This window comes from Rhinatrema bivittatum, chromosome 1 (genome assembly GCF_901001135.1).
Source record: "Rhinatrema bivittatum chromosome 1, aRhiBiv1.1, whole genome shotgun sequence".
Lineage (NCBI taxonomy): Eukaryota > Metazoa > Chordata > Amphibia > Gymnophiona > Rhinatrematidae > Rhinatrema > Rhinatrema bivittatum.
Window position 1 is genome coordinate 17,118,722 of NC_042615.1, and position 21,217 is coordinate 17,139,938.

At 45.6% G+C, this 21,217-nt stretch overlaps 1 protein-coding gene across 2 annotated transcripts; it reads left to right on the top strand.

Annotated features, from left to right (window-relative positions):
- Window positions 1–14,933: 14,933 nt before the first annotated feature.
- Window positions 14,934–20,497, top strand: LOC115084374. Of its 2 annotated transcripts, XM_029589304.1 has the most exons (2): window positions 14,934–15,286; window positions 15,359–20,497. In XM_029589304.1, the coding sequence occupies exons 1-2, from the start codon at window positions 15,014–15,016 to the stop codon at window positions 18,296–18,298; spliced, it is 3,213 nt and encodes a 1,070-aa protein (XP_029445164.1). In that variant the 5' UTR covers window positions 14,934–15,013; the 3' UTR covers window positions 18,299–20,497. The 2 variants fall into 2 exon arrangements, with proteins under 2 accessions (XP_029445164.1, XP_029445070.1); XM_029589210.1 differs by having other exon boundaries at window positions 14,934–20,497.
- The last annotated feature ends 720 nt before the right edge of the window (window positions 20,498–21,217 follow it).

Genomic DNA, 21,217 nt, shown 5'->3' on the forward strand with positions numbered 1-21,217 from the left:
CCAGGCCATGCACGCACACTCATTCCTCCCCTGGCTGTCGTCTGCGACGGCGGCATTGACAACGCAAATCAGCTCTTGCACGTTCACAGGCCCCTGCAGCAGCCCCGATCCCTCCTCACACTGGGCTTCCTGTTCCCGCAGAAACTCGTGCCAAGGGCAGTGCCATTGCCGGTGCAACCGTTTGCAGGCTCAAAGGCCCCACTACTAACGCTGCTGCTGCTGGCAGCTCAGGAGCGCTGCTGGCTGAGGCACTTGTCCCAGGCTCTGTGCTAGGCCATCTGGCTACTCCTCCCCAGGTTGGTTGGGGAAGACCGTGGAGGAGGCAGCTCAAGGGAGACACCTAGTGGGCAGCCTTGGGACCCACTTCTGCATGGCCTTCCACTGAAGGCCCAGACTGAGTACATTTTATGTATTTACATTCAGCTCAGGCCTTTTTATTGGTAGCTCAAGATGAGTTGCATTCAGGTACAGTATATTTTCCCTGTCCACCTGCATGCAAACAAGCTGCTCAGGTGTAAAATCTGAGGAAATCTGCACGCCTGCGCGCTCGCGTATGTAAAGACCATCCAGCTCAGTAGCAGCACTTAGCCGGGTAAGTAAGCGCAGATGATACACGTGGACGTATTTACTTCCAGTTTTAAAGGGACACGCGAGTACGTTTTTCACTCGTAATTTAGACGCATTTATCCCGCGTAAGTCGGCTTTTACGTGCATAGGTTGGGGGATTTTCCTAACACGCGCACGGCAATGAAATAACCAGTTTTACCAATTAGTCTACCAGTTCACCCAGTCCGTCTGCAGCTCGTGAAGACCCCCCTGCCCCTTCAGCCTGTCTCCCCATTTCACCCAGATCCCCCACCCTGTCGATGTTTCATTTTTAAGATGTTTACGATCACTTACACCAGATACCGAGCAGGAATAAACATACGAGGTAAGGGCCCACGCTTGCGTGCGTAAATTGCTTAATAAAATTACTTTCTCGCGTAAACTTTGGCCCCCTCCTCGGATGCCCCTTTTTTTGCATGCGCATCCTGATTTACCTCCTCTCCACAAGCAAGCCCTATAACTTAGGAAATAATTAATGGGTAGTTAATACAAGCTGTGCTATTTCCTTTTGTTAGTGCCCCCTCAATTGCTTTGCTCCCCCTTCATAAAGTATTTGTGGTCTGATATGTGATGACTGTTTCCTCTGTTGGAGTTATATTATTCTTTATGTTTCTGTTTCTTCAGAACAGAGTTTCAATGCTTTGTAACTATTTTGAAAATGAATAAAAATAAAGTTAAGAAAAAAAAAAAGGTGAGGTGAGGGAGGCTACAATACCGAAAAGAACATCTTTCAAGAAAGGGAAAAGGGATCCGAATGAAGAAAGCGGGAAACATCGTAATCAAATCAGAGGTCAAATCAGAGGCCAAGCACTGATAAGGAAAGCAAAGGGAGAATTTGAAAAGCAGCTTGCTGTGGCAGCAAAAACTCACAATAAAAACGTATTCAGGTACATTTGAGGTAAAAAAAAGCCCGTAAGGGAGTAGGCTGGACCATTAGATGATCAAGGGGTAAAAGGGGCACTTAGGGAAGACAAAGTCAAGGCAGAGAGACTTAAAATGAAGTCTTTGCTTCAGTATTAACAGAGGAATATGTGAGAGAGATACCCACGCCAGGAATGATACTCAAAGGCGATGATTCAGAGGAATGGAAACAAACCTCAGTGAACCTGGAAGATGTACTAGGGCCAACTGACAAACTAAAGACTAGCAAATCACCTGGACTACGTGGTGTGCAATGTGTCCCAGAGTGCCGACAGAACTGAGAAACTAAAGACTAGCAAATCACCTGGACCACGTGGTGTGCAATGTGTCCCAGAGTGCCGACAGAACTGAGAAACTAAAGACTAGCAAATCACCTGGACTACGTGGTGTGCAATGCGTCACAGAACTGAGACATTACACTGCATGCCTGTTATTGGAAAGTTGTAAACTTTTATTTCTTTTTTGCTTAGCTATTTTATATACCGTCCTTCCAAGTGAAGATCACAACTTTTTTCAAAAGTAACATTCATTTTTGGGTCATTACATAAATTGGTGTAACACAATTTGGTAAAACACAAACATTGGTACTATACCATATAGTATTACATGTACTGTGACATGAAACATATTTGGTAAGATATATACATTGCGGCACACAGTTTTTTTTTTTCTTCTCGACTGAGGAGGGGTACAAGCGTTAGTAGGGTTGGGATTCTGTTTAGTAGTATACATGGTCGTAAGGAGTAGTCAAAAGCTGCTTAGTTAAGAACATAAGAAATTGCCATACTGGGTCAGACCAGTATGGCAATTTCTTATGGCACTGGATGGCTCGTGCCATTTTTAAAGATGGCACCGGCCATCCAGTGCTCCCTCCATGTGACAGGGGCCAGCCAATGGCACGAATACCCTGTCACATGGTAAGGGCAAAGGCCATCGGCGCCATTTTTATTAGTGACAGCCCGAGAGCGGGAGATCGCTCCCGGGACCCCCACTGGACCACCAGGTACCTGTAAAATGTTTTTGGGGCGGTCGGGAGGGTGAGGGAAGCTAAGGGATTAGTTTTAAAGGGTCGGGGTGGGTTTTTTGTTTATCGGCTCGGGCGCAGCCAATAAACAAAACCGCGATCGGGCCGGACGAAAAAAACCCACGATGTGAATCGGAACCGGAATCCGAACCGATTCCGGTTCCGATTCACATCTCTATTCTCTAGTGCAATTATAGCTTATTTGAGTTGCGGTGACAAGGTGCACGGTATTCAAGGTGCAGTCTCACCATGGAGCGATACAGAGGCATTATGACATTTTCCGTTTTATTCACCATTCCCTTCCTAATAATTCCTAATATTCTTTTTGCTTTTTTTTGACTGCTGCAGTACACTGAGCTGATGCTTTCAATGTATTATCCACTATGACGCCTAGATCCTTTTCCTGGGTGGTAACTCCTAATATAGAACCTAACATCATGTAACTACAGCAAGGGTTATTTTTCCCTATATGCAACACCTTGCACTTGTCCACATTAAATTTCATCTACCATTTGGATGCCCAATCTTCCAGTCTTGCAAGGTCCTCCTGCAATTAATCACAATCCGCTTCTGATTTAACTACTCCGAATAATTTTGTATCATCTGCAAATTTGATGATCTCATTCAATGTGTTCCTTTCTAAATCATTTATAAATATATTGAAAAGCAATAGTCCAACTACAGATCCCTGAGGCACTCCACTGTTTACCCTTTTCCACTGAGAAAACTGTCCATGTAATCCTACTGTCTGTTTCCTGTCTTTTAACCAGTTTGTAATCCACAAGATGACATCGCCTCCTATCCCATGACTTTTTAGTTTTCTTAGAAGCCTATCATGAGGGACTTTGTCAAACACTTCTGAAAATCCAAATACACTACATCTACTGGTTCACCTTTATCCACGTTTATTAACCCCTTCAAAATAATGAAGCAGATTTGTGAGGCAAGACTTCCCTTGGGTAAATCCATGTTCTCTCATTACTTGGTATTGTTTTTGTTGTTGATATTGTTGCTTCTTCATTCGGTTAGCATTTAAGTTAGTTTATAAGCATTTTTAAACAGCCATGTTTTTAATTCACATTCAAACGTCTTTTTTCCTGGGATCAGTCAAATTGTCTCCGGTACTGAGTTCCATAATTTAGGTCCTTCTAAGGAGAACCTGTGATCATTTATTTGCTTTAGGTGTGTGCTTCGGGATGAAAGTACAGTTAATAGTCCTTTGTTTTTTGACACAAGGGTTCATTGCAGTGCTTATGTTTGAAGCCTCATGCCAATTAGTCCTGGGTTATCGTTGTGGATGATATTAAAGCGTAAGGTTTAAACTTTGAAATAGATTCAGTATTGTATCGGCAGCCAATGCAGTGCTGTAAGCGAGGGTGTGATGAGATCAAATTTCCTGGTTCCAATTAATAGTCTTGCCGCTGCATTTTGTAGTAGCTGCATTTTTTTTAATAGATAGGTTCGGAGTCCTAGTAGTAGGAAGTTACAGTAATCTATATTTGCGTAAAATAGAGATTGTAGGACTATACGGAAATCTTTGGTAGTTAGTAATGGTTTCAATCTATGTAGGATGTACAGTTTTGCCTATCCTGCTGTGATTATTTTATTTATAAGAACATAAGAAATTGCCATACTGGGTCAGACCAAGGGTCCATCAAGCCCAGCATCCTGTTTCCAATAAAGGCCAAATTAGGCCACAAGAAAATCTATTGCCACTGATGCAATTAATTATGCACCTACTAACTTCTTTCCCTTCACAAACAATTCTCCAACACCCACTGATTCAAGGGAAAACCTTGCTCGGTGGTCTTTTTTTGTACGGTGGCTCTGTTCAAGGATAACCACTTTTTAGTTATCCTTCTCATTTGCCCCGTGTATTACTCTTTATTATTCACACTTTATATTGATTTTTCTTTTTTCTTTTACTTTTTACTTATAAAATCCCTTCTCCCTGGCTGCTTGTCCGACCCACCTGTCCGTTGTTATTGTCATATACTTATCAAGACTGCCGCCTCTGTCTCTTCTCATGGGATCGGATCCGCCCGCCCGACATTGGCCATGTTTCGGCACTGTGTGCCTGCTTCAAGGACTGCGGGAGAGAAATCTACTGTGTCCAGTCCGGGTTCACAGTGTCAGTCGTGTACTGAAGGCGTCGCTCACATTATACACGTAGTACAAAAAAAACATGTTGACGCTGTGAACCACAGTGATTTATTTCAGTTCGTCTGACTCATCACCCTTGAAAACCATCTCCGGAACTGGTATCTCCCCAACATCCTCATTAGTAAACATGGAAGTAAAGAATTCATTTAGTCTTTCTGCAATGGCCTTATCTTCCCTAAGAGCCCCTTTAACCCCTTGATCATCTAACGGTCCAACCAACTCCCTCACAGGTTTCTTGCTTCGGATATATTTTAAAAAGTTTTTATTATGAGTTTTTGCCTCCTCGGCAAACTTCATTTCAAATTCTCTCTTCACCTGTCTTCTCAATGTTTTACACTTACCTTGACAATGCTTATGTTTTATCCTATTTTCTTCAGATAGATCCTTCTTCCAGTTTTTGAAGGATGTTTTTTGGCTAAAATAGCCTCTTTCACCTCACCTTTTAACCATGACGGTAATCGTTTTGCCTTCCTTCCACCTTTCTTAATGCGTGGAATACATCTGGACTGCGCATCTAGAATTGTATTTTTAAACAATGTCCATGCCTGTTGAACACTTTTAACCTTTGTAGCTGCACCTTTCAGTTTTTTTCTATTTTCCTCATTTTATCAGTTTCCCTTTTGAAAATTTAGTGTTAGAGCTGCAGATCTACTTATTGTCCTTAGGGATAATTTGGAAATCTTTAGCTCAGGTGATGTTTTACATATAGGTACATGGCCTACGTTTGCTTTTATTGGAACCTCTCTGTTGGGGTGCCCTAACTCTCCAGTTTCATTTGTATCCTTCAAGTATACATTTCTCCGAACCATGCACTGCTGAGTGACTGTTTGCTTTCTCCCTTGTTCTAGTTTAAAAGCTGCTCTATCTCCTTTTTGAAAGTTAGTGCCAGCAGCTTGGTTCCACTCTGGTTAAGGAGGAGCCCATCCCTTCGGAAAAGTCTCCCCTTTCCCCAAACATTTCCCCAGTTCCTTACAAAACTGAATCCCTCTTCCTTGCACCATCGTCTCATCCACGCATTGAGACTCCGGAGCTCTGCCTGCCTCTGGGGACCTGCACGTGGAACAGGGAGCATTTCAGAGAATGCCACCCTGGAGGTTCTGGATTTCAGCTTCCTACCTAAGAGCCTAAATTTGGCTTCCAGAACCTCTCTCCCACATTTTCCTATGTCGTTGGTGCCCACATGTACCATGACAGCTGGCTCCTCCCCAGCACTGTCTATAATCCTATCTAGATGACGCGTGAGGTCTGCCACCTTCACACCAGGCAGCAAAGTATCTATCAATAACGTCATCTGGAGGGTTGCCAATATAACGCCAACTTTTAAAAAGGGATCAAGGGGTGATCCAGGAAACGACAGACCAGGGAGTCTGACATCTGTGCCAGGCAAAATGGTAGAAACTATCCTAAAGAACAAAATTGCTGAACATATGGATAAGCATAGCTTAATGGGACAAAGCCAATATGAATTTAGCCAAGGGAATTCTTGCCTCACAAAAGGTTAGCCAGTTGATATAGTATATCTGGTTTTCAAGAAAGCATTTGACAAAGTCACTAATGAGAGACTTCTTAGGAAATTAAAAAGCCATGGGATAGGGGGCAGTGTCCAATTGTGGACTGCAAACTGGTTAAAAGATAGAAAACAGAGAGCAGGGCTAAATGGTAAATTTCCCCAATGAAAAAAGGTGAATAGTGGAGGGCCCCAGGTATCTATTCTGGTCCCAGTGTTTTTAATATATTTATAAATTACCTGGATCAAATTTGCAAAGACACAAAATTCAAAGCTGCTAAATTGCAATAGGATTGTGAGAAACTGCAAGAGGACATTGCAAAACTGAGAGACTGGGCATGCAAATGGCAAATGAAATTTAATGTGGACAAGTGCAAAGTGATAGACTTAGGGAAGAGTAACCCGAATTATAGCTACACAATGCAAGGTTCCACATTAGGAGCCACCACTCAGGAAGAGGATCTAGGTGTCATCGTTGAAAATACACTGAAATCTTCTAATCAAGTATGCAGCAGCAGCCAAGAAAGCAAACAGGAAAGGAATGGAAAATAAAACCGAGAATATCATAATGCCTCTTTATTGCTCCATGGTGCGACCTCATCTTGAGTATTGTGTGCAGATCTGGTCACCACGTCTCAAAAAAGATATAGCAGAATTGGAAAGGGTACAGAGAAGGGCGACCAAAATGATAAAGGGGATGGAACAATTCCCCTATAAAGAAAGGCTAAAGAGGTTAGGGCTCTTCAGCCCAGAGAAGAGACAGCTATGGGGGGATATGATAGAGGTCTATAAAATAATGAGTGGAGTGGAACAAATAAATGTGAATCAGTTATTTGCTCTTTATAAAAGTACAAAGTCCAGGGGACACACAATGAAGTTAGTAGGTCATACATTTAAAACTAGAAGAGAAAAGATATTTTTACTCAACGTATAATTAAGCTCTGGGATTTGTTGCCAGAGGATGTGGTGAATTCTATTAGTGTTGCTGTGTTTACAAAAGTTTTGGACAAGTTCCTGGAGGCAAAGTCCATTCACCATTATTAAGGCAGAGTGGCAGAAATCCAATGCTTATCCCTAGAATGAGCAGCAGGGAATCTATGTACCCCCTGGCATCCTGCCAAGTACTTGTGACCTGGATGGGCCACTTTTGAAAAAATACTGGGTTTGAGGATCCTTTGGTCTGACCCAGTATGGCAAGTCTTATGTTGGGCAGGGATGGGAAGGGTGATTGGGAATATCAAAAAGGGGGGAAGTTAAACTGGGGAGGATCAGCAATCTAAGATGGAGGGAGGTGGAATCCTGCCCTGATCCAGTCCTGCTCTCCCTTGCATCTCCATCCTCTCTAACCTTCCAGTCACATACATCTAGTGCCAATCCCTTCTCTCTCATACATACAAATGCTATCCCATGCCCACTTCCCCTACCTCTTTCACACGAAGACACAAGCCCAGGCTTAGATTTGCCAATAGGCACTCCAGGCCTGTGCATAGGGCCACAAACCCGCTACAGATTTGCAGCCTCTCGTCTGTACTGAATTTCACTCCACAGGGAACAGCCCTCTGCTTCCAGCTCCAGCCCGTCCAAATCCCAGGAGGAGGACGGGACGGGGTGAGGCTGGAGCGCAAAGAGCTGCTCTGCTCCTTAATCCAGACCCTCTCATCCTATTGTAGATGTGACGTTGGTGCAGACAGAACAAATGGTACAGAGCTGGTAACAGCCCCTTGTTAAGAGACGGAGCACATAACTGATCCTGTAAGAACCCAGTAAGCTATACTGGATCCTACTGGGTCTTCCAGTACAGTGCATTTACCTGTGTGGTTGGTGAGCACTGTAAGGACAGGAGGAACGGTTACACTCTTGTTCTGTGTTGTCGTAGATTGTTCTAGGGCAGGGGTCGGGAACCCATGGCTCGCGAGCCAGATATGGCTCTTTTGAGGGCTGCATCTGGCTCGCAGACAAGTGTCGCCATACTTCGCGGTTCCCCGCTGACCCAGCTGCTCCCCGGTCCTCCGCCGCCCGGGCTTAAAATGCTGTCAGCCCGGGCGGAACGCGGCAGGACAGCTGGAGTCAGCGGCACCGGCGTGCTCTCTTCTCCCCCCCCCCCCCCCCCCCCCGCGGCCCGGAAGAGGAAGTGGAGAGCATCGGGTGCCTGCGCGGGAAGAAGAGACCACACTAGCGTGGTCTCTTCTTCCGCGCAGGCACCCGATGCTCACCACTTCCTCTTCCGGGCCGCGGGGGGGAGGAGAAGAGAGCACGCCGACTGGAGTCATCCGGGTGCCTGCGCGGGAGTCATCGGGTGTCAGCCGGGTGCCAGCGCTGGAGTCATCGGGTGCCTGCGCGGGTCTTCCCGCGCAGGCACCCGATGCTCTCCACTTCCTCTTCCGGGCCGCGGGAAGAAGAGAGCATGCCGGTGCTCTCTTCTTCCCGCGGCCCGGAAGAGGAAGTGGAGAGCATCGGGTGCCTGCGCGGGAAGACCCGCGCAGGCACGCTAGTGTCCGACGGGAAGAAGACTGCAGCGCGGCTCGGAGGAAAATGAAAATCTTCAAACCGCGGCCGATGGGACTCCGCCTTCGCCTCCGCGAGGGCTGAAAATGAAGGAGGTTAGCGTTGGGAGGTGGCTGCTGCTGCCGCGAGTTCCCGGGGGGGGGGGGAAGGGGGAGAGAGAGAGTGAATGAATGAGCGAGCAAGCATGTGTGTTTGAGATCCTGTGTGTGTGAGTGAGAGATTGCATGTATGTGAATGATTGAGAGCCTGTATATGTGAAAGAGAGTATGTCTGTGATTGAGATCCTGCCTGTGAGAGAGAGAGCATGAATGTAAGTTTACCATTGGGAACCTGTATGTGTAAGTTTGTAATTGAAAACCTGTTTGTTTGAAAGAGTATGTGTGTATGATTGAGATCCTTTGTGTGTGAGAGAGATCATGTGTATGTATGATTAAGAGCCTGTGTGTATAAGTAAGAGAGAGATCATGTGTGTCTGTGTCTGATTGACAGCTGGTTTAGGTGATGGAGCATGTGAGTATGTGATTGAGAGCCTGTGTTTAAATGAGAGAGAGAGACCATGTGTGTCTGTGTGATTGAGAGCTGATTTAGGTGAGGGAGCATGTGAGTATGTGATTGAGAGCCTGTGTTTAAATGAGAGAGAGAGACCATGTGTGTATGTGTGTGATTGAGAGCTGATTTAGGTGAGGGAGCATGTGAGTATGTGATTGAGAGCCTGTGTGTAAATGAGAGAAAGAGAGGACATGTTTGTAAGCATGTGAATGAGAGTCTGTGTGTGAGAGAAAAAGACAGCATGTATTTATGTGATTGAAAGCCTGTGTGTGTGTAAGCGTGAAAAGATAGACAGCATGTGTGTAAATGTGTAATTAAGAGCCTATATAAGTGAGAGAGAAAAAACATTTGTATATGTGAGTGACTGAGAGCATGTGTGTATAGGTGTGTCATTGAGAGCCAGTGTGAGAGAGAGTGCTGGTATGTGACTGAGAGAGGAGAAAGTTCCAAGCAAACCACCCCACCTCCTGCTAATTCAGAACAATCTCAGGACACCTGGATATCAAACGTTCCCAGGTATGCAGAGCAAAAAAATTTTTGTATCCTTATTATTTTTCATTACTGGATCTTTGTGTCTGCTATTTTGAAATATTTTGTTGGTATCTGGAAATGTTTTATATGAGTTTTTAATTATTGGATATTCCACTCATCAGCTGTTTCGAAATATGTTCTTTTTGTTAGTACAGTTTTACTGCTGATGATTTTATATTTCTTGATTTGTTTTATAAGGATGTGTGATGTTTCTTTTTTCCTTTGTTACACTGCATACAGAGACTCTGGCTTGTTGCAGTTTCCAATTCAGTTTTTGTCTGCATGCTTCTTGTTATGCGTTTTGGTCTCTTTATTCTATGTTAGGTGAGGGACAGCACGTGATTCAGGTGAGGTTTTCTGCTGGCGTGTAGTTTCTGTGTAGGACTCTATAGCAGCCTGACTTGGTCCGTTTTCCTAATAGGAGATGTATTGGTGTCTTAAGGCCTGGTGTAATATTTTCAGAGACTTATTGTACTTTAAAAGTGTGATCTTACATAAAATGCACACATTTACTTGTATTTAGTTTTAAACATATTGTATGGCTCTCATGGAATTACATTTTAAAATATGTGGCGTTTATGGCTCTCTCACCCAAAAAGGTTCCTGACCCCTGTTCTAGGGGAAGTGGGGGGGAAACTTGTTCAGTTTAATTATCTAAACCTCCGGGCTATGAACTCAAGTTCCAGGTCTTTTAAGTACCCAGCCAATCAGCCACCCTCACATTCTGCTGCCCTAGCCTTAGTGTGCTCATTGCATGTTGTCCACATAAATACATATAAAGAAGGGTTAAGAAGTAGTCAGCAATATCTTTTTATTGGATTAACTTAAGACATCTGCGACAAGCTTTCAAAATAGCTCTTGAACCTGGTCACACATGTATTAAGTTATTGCAATAAAAAGATCTCACCTGCAACTTGTTTATAGATTCTTATTTCTACTAGTTTTAGAAAAAAAAAAGTCCATAGATGCAAGGTGGTCAGCAAGTAAAAACCTATTAGAGGTTCTGTCAGTAAAGCTTGCACATCTAGAGATGATGAGAAAGGGCCTCTTCAGTTGTTGGACCCCTTTTTTAGGAATCTGCCTCCTGGGCCACTCTGATTATCATCCTATTTCCAGGCCTTTCGAAAGCCCATACGTTAAAGCTTCACAGCTTTTAGCTGTGAAGCTTTAACGTAACTGACGGTTCTTTCTCTATGGAGGCTGGGCATTATTATTCTTCTGTGTTTTATGTGTGTTTGTTTTGTTGATTTTATCAGGAATGTTTTTATATGTACTCCCCCCGTGAATCTGTGAAATGTAGGTAGACAATAAGTCCTTTCAAATAAATAAACAAATACATAAATATAAGGTGCAAAACTAAGAATGAATCAGTCCATCGGGAACAGAAAAGTTGGATGCCGATCAAAATTCTCAGAAGCCAGGGGCAAAAAATCATCAAAGCTTTAGTTTAACTGTTTTTTATCTTTTTTTTTTTGCTTACCCCCTTCCCCTCCTCCCCAGTCTGTCTTCCTCTTTTCTTCAGCCACTTTCCTCCATGCCCCGACTACCCTGCAGTGCAGCAGGCACTAGAGGCCAAATTTTAGACACCCAAGAGCCCTTTCTACTAGTTTCCCTCCAATCGACTACTAGTAATGTCAGATCACTGATTGCTGAAATTTTGTCAGACTTTCTCTCTTTATTTCCCAACTCTTTTTATCCTACTTTCCGAAGAACAAGAAAGCTTACGAGATTGCCATATCTGCGTTCTGTCCATCCCAATAACTTATTTGTGATCAGGTCGAACGCACTGTTTAACCCGAGCCTGGACGCGCGTCCACAACCCCTTATTCCATAAGGGCATTAGCGCATCCAAAACCCGCGTCCAACCCTCCACGCAAAATAATAGCGCTCTTCATATGCAAATGCATGTTGACGAGGCTATCAGCTATTCTCCCCAAATCCAAAAAAGAACGTGCGCCCGACCTGCGCATTTTTACACTCAGAAATTAACGCCTGCCCTGAGCAGGCGTTAACTTCTCAGCAGCCCAAAAAAGTGTACAGAGAAGCAGAAAATACTGTTTTTCTGTACTTCCTCCAACTTGATATGGCTACGATATTAAGTCGGAGGAACCAAAAGGTTTAAAGGTTTAAAGTGTGCCGTGGCCAGCTTAGGAAAGGTTTAAAGTGTGCCGTGAAAGGTTTAAAGTGTGCCGTGGCCAGCTTAGGAAAAGGGACGTTTAATTAACGAGTGTCCATTTTCCTAAACCGCAGCTGTGTACAGGTTAGGGCAACGGACGCTCGTAAAATTGAGCGTCTGTTAACCCACTGAAAAGCCACCTCTCGCAGGTGCCCACTGCCCAGGAGGCGCTAGGGCCACACATTTGTCCCTAGCATCTCCTTGGCAGCACGACCCCTCATTTAAATATGGAATCCTGCACCCAGGAGAGGTGCCTGAGAGCGCGTTAGGAAAGCAGGCGCTCAACAGTGAGTGCCCGTTTTCCGCACGGCTTTATTAGATCAGCCTGTCTGTGTACTGTGTGCTTTTGCAGTCACGCAGGCTGCTGCCAATTACCGTTTCCTTTAAAGTAGCAGCACAAGATAAAATAAATATTTGAGCCATTAATGTATATTATCTTTACAAAGATAAAGAGAAGGAGAAAAACAGTTGATTGATAAGGACGCACCAAACTAGAAGTTGTTACTTGTAACCCACAAATGCATATTAATGTTAAATTCAAACCGCCTAATATGTTCCCAACAGACAAACTTGACTTACACACATAGTTTATTGTATTAAATTGTTACCGTACTATGATGGCACATGATTAATTTGTAATTGCTTCTTCATCAGGGGAAGCCACTTGATCGCTACACATCCCAGCTCGACCTCTTCCGTTATTTTTTCGAGAGGAGCATTGACTGAGCAGCGCTTTGCGAGCTTTTTAATGGACTGAAATAATGGACGAGGTCGAGCTGGGATGTGCAGCGATCAAGTGGCTTCCCCTGATGAAGAAGCAATTCGAAACCTGGCCTTGTTGGGGCAGACGCCGCTAAGGATTACACCGAAGCCTGAGGATTTGAATTGGAGATAAGTGATATTTAAGATTGGGCTCCGTTTTTTGAATGACGGGTTGGCGACCCGAGTTCCTCTGTTTTAAACTGTTTGGTCACACTTGCATTTATAAAAAAAAGTTTTTGAATATAGAAAAATAGTAAAACAAATAAAAAAGAAGTTTTTTGAAAAAACAATTAAAGGACTATAAGGTGGATAGTGGTGCTGATGATTAAATAAAAAACCAAGCAAGGTACACTGGATAGTGCCCCTGAAGTTCTATGAAGCATCACTTTACACCTTTCAAATATTTTTTCAATGATTTTTAAACACTTTAGTAGGCCATACAAGTGTGATGAAGCCAGTTAATTATTTATAAATAATTGAAAATTTATAAAAATTATAAAAATAGAAAAACTTTCTTAGTGTGGGTTAGTTGATGTGATTGATATTAGGATTGCCCCCACTGTTGGTGGATTGGAAGTAATTGAGTGTCAAGTATTGTATTATTTAGCAGCAGCTGTGTGAATAAAATGCTAGGTGGGGCTGGAGAAGCAAACTGAGGATCCCCGGGTGCACAGAGGTACGACAGGAACATGCCACAGTTCTATGACAGCAGTCAGTAAGTCCTTCCCTTTGCTCTGGGTGACACTTGTGCAGCGATTGTGAGAGCAATGGATACTTTGAATTACCATTTTTTATTGTTAGGAGGTAATTTTATAACAGACCGCATAAATTTAAATCAAATATGCACATAAGTATTCCAGCTTTCAAAGAGAAAGTGCATGCGTACATTCCCTATGGAAACTGCCCCACCAAAACTACCCATACACAGTTGCACCTGAGAATCCAGGTACTGAGATTTACCAGGAATATTTTCATGCCAGTTCATAGTAAGGGAGATGAAAGATTTGGTCAGATCACCAGCTTGTAACAATTGCAACCCAAGGCAGCAGTGAAAGGGTTACACCATGCTTCCGGAAGGCATGGAGAAATCTACACTAAGCTGCAATAGCAAACCCTAAAGGGCTCTATATGGGAAAGTCATCTACTTTGGAAGATGTGCATATAATCCCTGCTAGGCTGACTGGATTGGTCTTTATCTGTCATCGTTTACCGTCAGGCCAATCCAAAACAGTGCGCCCAGCTGAGAGCACTATTTAACCCCTGGTTGAACACGGGTTTGGGATGTGCATCCAACACCATGCGAAACTAATAGCGCTCACCACATGCAAGTGCACGTCCATTTGCTGACGGCCAACCTCCCCTGGGTGCCGGCTGCGGAGAAGGCGCACGTTTGTCCCCAGCGCCTCCTTTTCCGCGCGGTCCCTCGTTTAATTATTGCACCGTGCGCCCAGGAGAGGTGGCCGTTCGCGGCACAGGAAAGCGGGCACCCCCCGGGCGCCCGTTTTCCGCGCCGCTTTCTTGTATGTTACTAAGCACCCCACATGTTCAGGAGGGGGAGGGAAATCTGGAGGGTTGGTTTTGTGTTTTTTTTTCCGATCCAGGCGTATGCAGGGGCCAGGGATGCTCGAGGCCCGGCGCCTCGGTGGAATTTCTCTTCGGCTGGAGTTTTCTCCCGCTCCTCCGCTTGCACCGGAATCCACCCTGGGGGGGGAATCGGCCCTCCCCCCCCCTTCCTATTTTATATTTCCTCCTTTAGCGCAGCCCTCGCAGTCAGTTCTCAGCTGGGGGAGCAGAGACCTCGGCTGCGAATCAAAGACCTAACCCCCCCCCCAACTCTCCACAGCCCGCATCCAGCGGGAAACCTACGTCCCCGGGGAGGGTGCGTGCAACCCCCCCCCTCCCAATAAATAAAATCCGCTCTCAGCCATCCTCCGCCCGCCTTATCCACAGCGGGGACCTGACGGAGGGCACCGGCACCACCCCGCACCCACCTAGGGCCGGAACGCTGCCCTCGCCCTCCCCCTCCCCGCCGCCTCGCGCGGTGACGCCACTTCCGCCCTTCCCGCCGCCTCGCGCGGTGACGCCACTTCCGCCCTCGCCCTCCCCGCCGCCTCGCGCGGTGACGCCACTTCCGCCCTCGCCCTCCCCGCCGCCTCGCGCGGTGACGCCACTTCCGCCCGCGCCCGACGTGCGCAGGCCGGAAGCGGAAGCCGAGTGGAGCGGGATCGGCGGTTGTAGTGGCTCCCTTCCCCCCTCCCCCCGCCCCGACATGTACGGAGCCTCGGGACCCTGCCGGCGGGGCGGCGTGATCCGCACGTACGGCAGGCGGCAGCTCTACCGCCGGGTGCAAGCGCAGCGCTGGCTCTCGCCCCAGTGCCAGCAGCACGTCTTCTCCACCAGCTCGTCCGCCTCCTCCTCCTCCTTCTCCTCTTCCTGCGAGGCGCTCGCCTACCCCGACTACCGGCCGAGCAAGAAGGCGAGGGGGAGCGCCGCCTCCTCCTGCGAGGCGCTCGCCGACCCCGACTACCGGCCCAGCAAGAAGGCGAGGGGGAGCGCCGCCGCCGCCTCCTCCTGCGAGGCGCTCGCCGACCCCGACTACCGGCCCAGCAAGAAGGCGAGGGGGAGCGGCCCTTCCAGACCCGGGCGCGCAGGCGAGAGCCCGGCCGATGGCAGCCGAGCCGGCCCCCGCAAGAAGAAGGCCCAGGGGGCGATGAAGCTCCGGGCCCGGAGGAAAAGGAGCGCCCGGGCGGACCAAGGGACCGAGGAGGAGGAGGAGGGGAAAGAGAATGATGCCCCGGATCCGGATCGGGGTGGCCTTCCCTTCCTTCTTCCCGCGCCTCAGGACAAGTTTATCACCAATCGCAGGAGATTCAAAGCCCGGGACTCGCAAACGCAAACACTAAAGCTGACAAGCAGCAGTCAGAAGGACCGGCCGCCGCCGGCAGAGAGACGCCTAATGCCCTTGAAGGCTCATGCAGTCATCAGCAAACCCCCCCTCCTATGCAGTACACCGGCCCAGTCATCCAGGGCGGGCGCTCTGGCCACCAAACCTTCCAGGAGGCTCGTCCCTTTCAGCCAGGACCTGGAGGAGAGCATCTTGCACAGTTTTGGTACAGAGTCGGTGTCCGGGTCCTGGAATATGAATTCTCCTACCCATTCATCCTCTCAAAATCCACCTCAGCTGAGGGCAGAGCAGTTCCTACGACAAAGCTGCAGTTTGTCTAACTCTAAGTCTGTCATTTCTATTGCCAGCAGCACTGCTGGTCATGGTAACGGCAGTGTTTTTTCCTGTAGTGCAGAGCTGTTCTCCCAAGAATTGAACCTAGAGGGGAAGGAGGGAGAGATTTCTACAGAGGAAAAGGGAACTTCGTCGTCAGCATTTCAGTATTGCTCTGGCTATGTGCAGAGAGACGCAGAAGTACTATTTGTAAACAAACAAAAAGGATATCTTCAACCAGTGGTGGCCTTGGAGAACTGTGTTAGCATCAGTCTAGCTCAGTCCTCTGGTCAAGAGATGTCAAGGCTGTTAGAATGTTGGAAGGACAAGCATAAAATTGCTGAAATAAACCCCAAGATTCTTAAGCATTTGCAACAGATGAACCACTTCAGCACAAATACATCAGTTCCAGCTTCCTTTGGAAGTGCAAGGCATGGAACAAAAGAACAAGCTGGTCTCCCTCAGAACGAAGGGTTGATAGTGGGAAAAGGTGATCAAGATAGCCACTGTAAGAAGTTGGATGTGTGCAGTGCAAAAAGAAGCCACAACAGAATGGGGACACTTCCTCAAATGACTGTGAATTCCGTGAGGATGAAGCCTTTGCTGATTGATAGTCAGAAAGCTACAGTTAGCAGCCCGTTGCTGAAACAGCAGCATTGCAAAAGGACAGACTCCTTGCTTTATACAAGTACAGTCTCACAGAAGATGGTCAGGAGTGGTCAAAGAGCATTACCTTCTGATTGTATTGGTACTGGGCGAAAGGTGTGCATCAGTGGTTTCAGCTCTAAGAGATGGGGAAAGCGAACAAGAACCCGCCCAACAAATGCAGCAGTAAAAACTGTCAAGGAAAAGGAGCAGAACTGTTCCTTCAAAAATAATCATAAACAGGGCTCACTGCTAGAGTATGGCCTCAAGCTCAGGAAGCGTGCTGAAAAGAGAGTAATCCCGGATGACGACATCACAGAGAGCAGGGATGCACAATTCAGTCTTCTGAATTCATCCTCGTTGAACTCCTCTGCCTTTCAGAATCTTTCCCAGGATACCTCAGGCCTGCAATATTGGACTCGACTGAGGGCTACTCTGTCTTTACACAAGAAGAAGAAAGTGGAGGCTCGCGTAGAGACATGTAGACTAGAATTGACATGCACAAGCACTGAGAGAAGCTACCTTGGTGCTCCAATAACTTCATATTCACAGCTTTCTAACATCACCCCTTTGGGGAAGCAGTTGAATAGGTGTCAGACCTTACCAAGACATTCCATGAGTCTTTTGACACCAATGAAGTATTCATCACTTTGTGAGGAACTTCTTACTGATGCGGAAAAGGTTTTTGAAGAGTGCCAGCAGACTGAGGCAATCTCATTTTCCGAGTGCATTCCACAAAACAAAATGAGCAAGTGTGAGAAGATTGGCGAGGGCGTCTTTGGAGAGGTTTTTAAAACCATCAGCAGTGGGAATCATGTGGCTCTCAAGATTATTCCTATTGAGGGCAGTGACACGGTGAATGGAGAGACCCAAAAGAACTTTGGGGAAATTCTTCCCGAAATCATCATTTCCAGGGAACTGAGTCTGTTATGTGAGGAAAGTGAGAACAGCACAGATGGGTTCATAAAACTGCATTCAGTCCACTGTGTTAAAGGTTCTTATCCACAATATCTTCTCCAAGCCTGGGACACCTATAACAAAAGCAGAGGTTCTGAAAACGACAATCCAGCTCTGTTTGGAAATGATCAGCTTTTCATCATTCTAGAGTTTGAATTTGGAGGCAGTGACTTGGAGAATATGAGAGACGAATTGTCATCAGTGAATTCTGCAAAGAGTATTCTGCATCAAGTGACTGTAGCATTGGCTGTGGCGGAAGAGGCTTTGCGTTTCGAGCACCGGGATCTTCACTGGGGGAACATCTTGGTGAAGCGAACAACTGTCAAAACTCTAAGGTACAATCTGCATGGCTCAACTTTTGAGATCCCAACACAGGGTGTTCAAGCCAATATCATTGATTACACATTGTCCCGACTGGAGAAAGATGGCCTCACGGTCTTTTGTGACATTGCTACGGACGAGGCACTTTTCCAAGGGCAGGGAGACTATCAGTTTGACGTCTATCGCTCCATGAGGCAGGAGAATGCAAATAACTGGTCAGGGTACCATCCGCACTCCAACGTCCTCTGGCTCCACTACCTAGCCGACAAACTGATAAAAGAAATGCGCTATCGGAAGAAGCCCAACACCTCAGCCATGAAAGGCGTTCACAGGAAGCTAGTTCAGTTCCACAGGGAAGTACTTGGGTTTGGTTCTGCTTCAGAGGTCCTTCAGAAAAGTCCTCTCTTCCGATAGTAAATGCAGATTAGCAGGAGTGGAAAACTTGGGCCCCAGCCAAAATGTTTAAGAACCAGGACAAAAAATGATTTTTTCCATGTCTCCTTTTTTTGGCTCTTAAGTTCTGTTTTGTTTTGGTTTTTTTGTGATGAGACAGAAATATTTTTTTGCTTTGTGTATTTTTGGGCTTGCTTTTTTTTTTCTGATTTTTGGATTCTTTTCTTTTACCTTTTTTTGTCCTGCTTTCTTGTTTTTAAATGTTTTGTGTAACATTAGATTTGGATTTTTTAATGCTTTTTAAAACATTTTTTATATGTCTCTCTTCGCTCCCTGCATCCTGGCCCTACGTAAGTGATGGTGGCCATTCTTCCTGTTGGGCCAGCTACAAATGCCAACTGTCCCAAAGATTAACTTGTAGAAAGTACTCACTGCCTTCTGGGAAATATTGTTAGGAGTGTAAAATATTTTGAAAGCCTGGGCACCAGCCAAAATATTTTAGAAGAGCAAAAAAATATTTTTCTTCTAACTACTTTTTTGGCTTTGGGCAGTGGGGTTGCTTGTCTGTATTTTGGGTTTCTATTTTCCAATTGTGCATTTTGTTTTCTATTTTTTTTCTGGTCCCTTTTTGATTGGCTATTTGTAGTTTTTTTTTGTTCGCTTGCTGTTTTCTGTTTATTTTTCTTACCTCTCCAGCCTCTCTGCAGTGCTGGCAGACGGCCACCCTGAGCTGCTGTGGTTCTCTTCGAATTTCAGGCTCGCAGAGGCAGCTTCTCCTGGCCCTGTACCACTGGAGGAGAAGCACAGCAGACAGGGTCCTCTCAGGCCCAGCCTGCCATAGCAGAGGCAGCTTTTCCCGTCCACCACAGCAAAAGTGGCTCTGCCTGTGCCCAACCACAGCGGTGGCGCCTTTCAGACCAGTGGCAGGTGTCAATTTTTAAATGCCTGGGATTTCTCCACCCGTGATAGTTGTACAATGCTGTTGGATCTGATGCGTATGTCTCCAATTAAAATAACTCTGTGTGTGTACATATTCACAGTGTCATATCATGCCGTGCACAAATTTGAGTAGAAATACTATGGTAGAATTGAGCCTGTTCAGAATATTGGTCACATGATTAAAATCCATGCTTTCTTTTTCATGTTCCAGACTTGTGGTTGTGTACAGTGCTGCCCTTTCTGTAGCTGTTTGCAATTTAAGCCCCTTGATCCATTTAGCCATTCCAGCATCATCACCTGCAGCGGTGGTCCCTTCATCATTGTGAGAGCCAATGAACATCCACACTGTCACCCTGTCTGGTTGGGTTGGTAAATTCAGAACGTTTTTGGTAAAAGGGAGCTGTATGCTGTTTTGTTACACATGTCAGTAATAGGAGGCAAAATTGCTGTTTTTGAATTCCTAATTGCACTCATGACCCAGATCTCAAGTTTTTAAGCAGGAAAGTTCTGAATTTAGCAATTGGAGCACTCAGGATGACAGAGATGTGTACTAGCACCTGATTACATGGGTTTTAAATGCGTATTGTTTGATTTGGACTTGTAATTTGCATTATTCAGAGCATATAGCTAACAGACTGAGCTGCTATTATCTGAATTTTTCTTCCCTCTTGCTCTCTACAGCAGAGACTTACGTACCAGCTGAGAAATCTCACTGACTTGCTTCAGTGGTTTGAGCGTAGAGCTTGTAAGTGCAGAGTTCTGGTAACTGAACTGATTTTGGAGAAAGCCACATTCTTTGAACCAGTCAATCTAAGAACTGTCCAGAGATGACAATAGAAACCTAAAGAAAGGAAACCTGTGTTGTCTGAAAAGCTGCATCAGGTTAATGAGGGATCACCGTGGGGTTTTGGGCTTGCTTCTAACCTCGCAGCTTGCCTTTTCCAGAGAGCAGAGACCCAGCCCTGCAGTGCCTTGGCTCGCACAAACTGTTGTCGGCACGGAGCCATGAATAGGTACAGCCTTGCCTTTGAAAGCAAGGAAAGAAAATGTTAAAAACAAAGGATTCAAAAGACTGCAGTACACGTGCATGCTGGAGTTCCTGTGACGTGAGGAGGAGAGTTAGAGTGACTGGGTAGAAGCTTGGGTTCATTTTGCAGTAGAACTGTCCAAGAATTTCAAACGTTTTACTAAACTGCGTCTTTCAGGCTTCCTTTAAACCTGTTCTGTACACAAAAAGCAATTCATGTTTGGTTTATTAAAGGTTTGTTGATTTGTAATTTATTTATTTAACAGCTTTTCTATACCGACTTTAAAATACACATCGTATCGGTTTACATAATAACAAATAGGTAGAAAATACAAATAACAGGGGGGGGGGAGAACTAAGAATGAGGGGTCGGAAGGGGAGACCCCAAACTAAGATAGAAAAGGAGAGAAGGCGAGAGGAACAGTAACAAGGTTAATTAAATGTGTAAGAGCACATAATATACTATATATAATATACATAATATACAAATGGAGCCAGGAATCGGTAGGAGGTGGAGGCAGTTATACAATTAAATGATTATACCGTTAAATTTGAAGGGGCAGGGTCATCCTGAGTGCTCCAATTGCTAAATTCAGAACTTTCCTGTTTAAAAACTTGAGATCTGGGTCATGAGTGCAATATGAAAGCATAACCTTTACATTATAAATGAAGTCATAAATAAGCTTCATTGGATGAGGTATTGTATTACGAGGTAGCAGGGAGTACATAGGAAGGTTTCCTAATGCAAATGAGAGGGGCTCTTCCGTTTAAAACCCAATCTGACTTTACAGATGTCTTGAAAACGTTTTCTAATTCTAAGCATCAAGGCTAGAGAAAGAGGTCAATATTCAGAAAAGCATTGAATGGACAAGTTGTCCGGCTAACTTGTCACCGATATTCAGTGGGACAAGTCTCCCCCGGAATATACGCCCCTAACGTTCTCCGGACAGCTTTAGCCGTGGCTCTGAATATAT

What these genes read in the sequence shown, in the direction of transcription:
- LOC115084374 (XM_029589210.1), top strand. Translation starts at nt 15,014, where the DNA reads ATGTACGGAGCCTCGGGACCCTGCCGGCGGGGCGGCGTGATCCGCACG.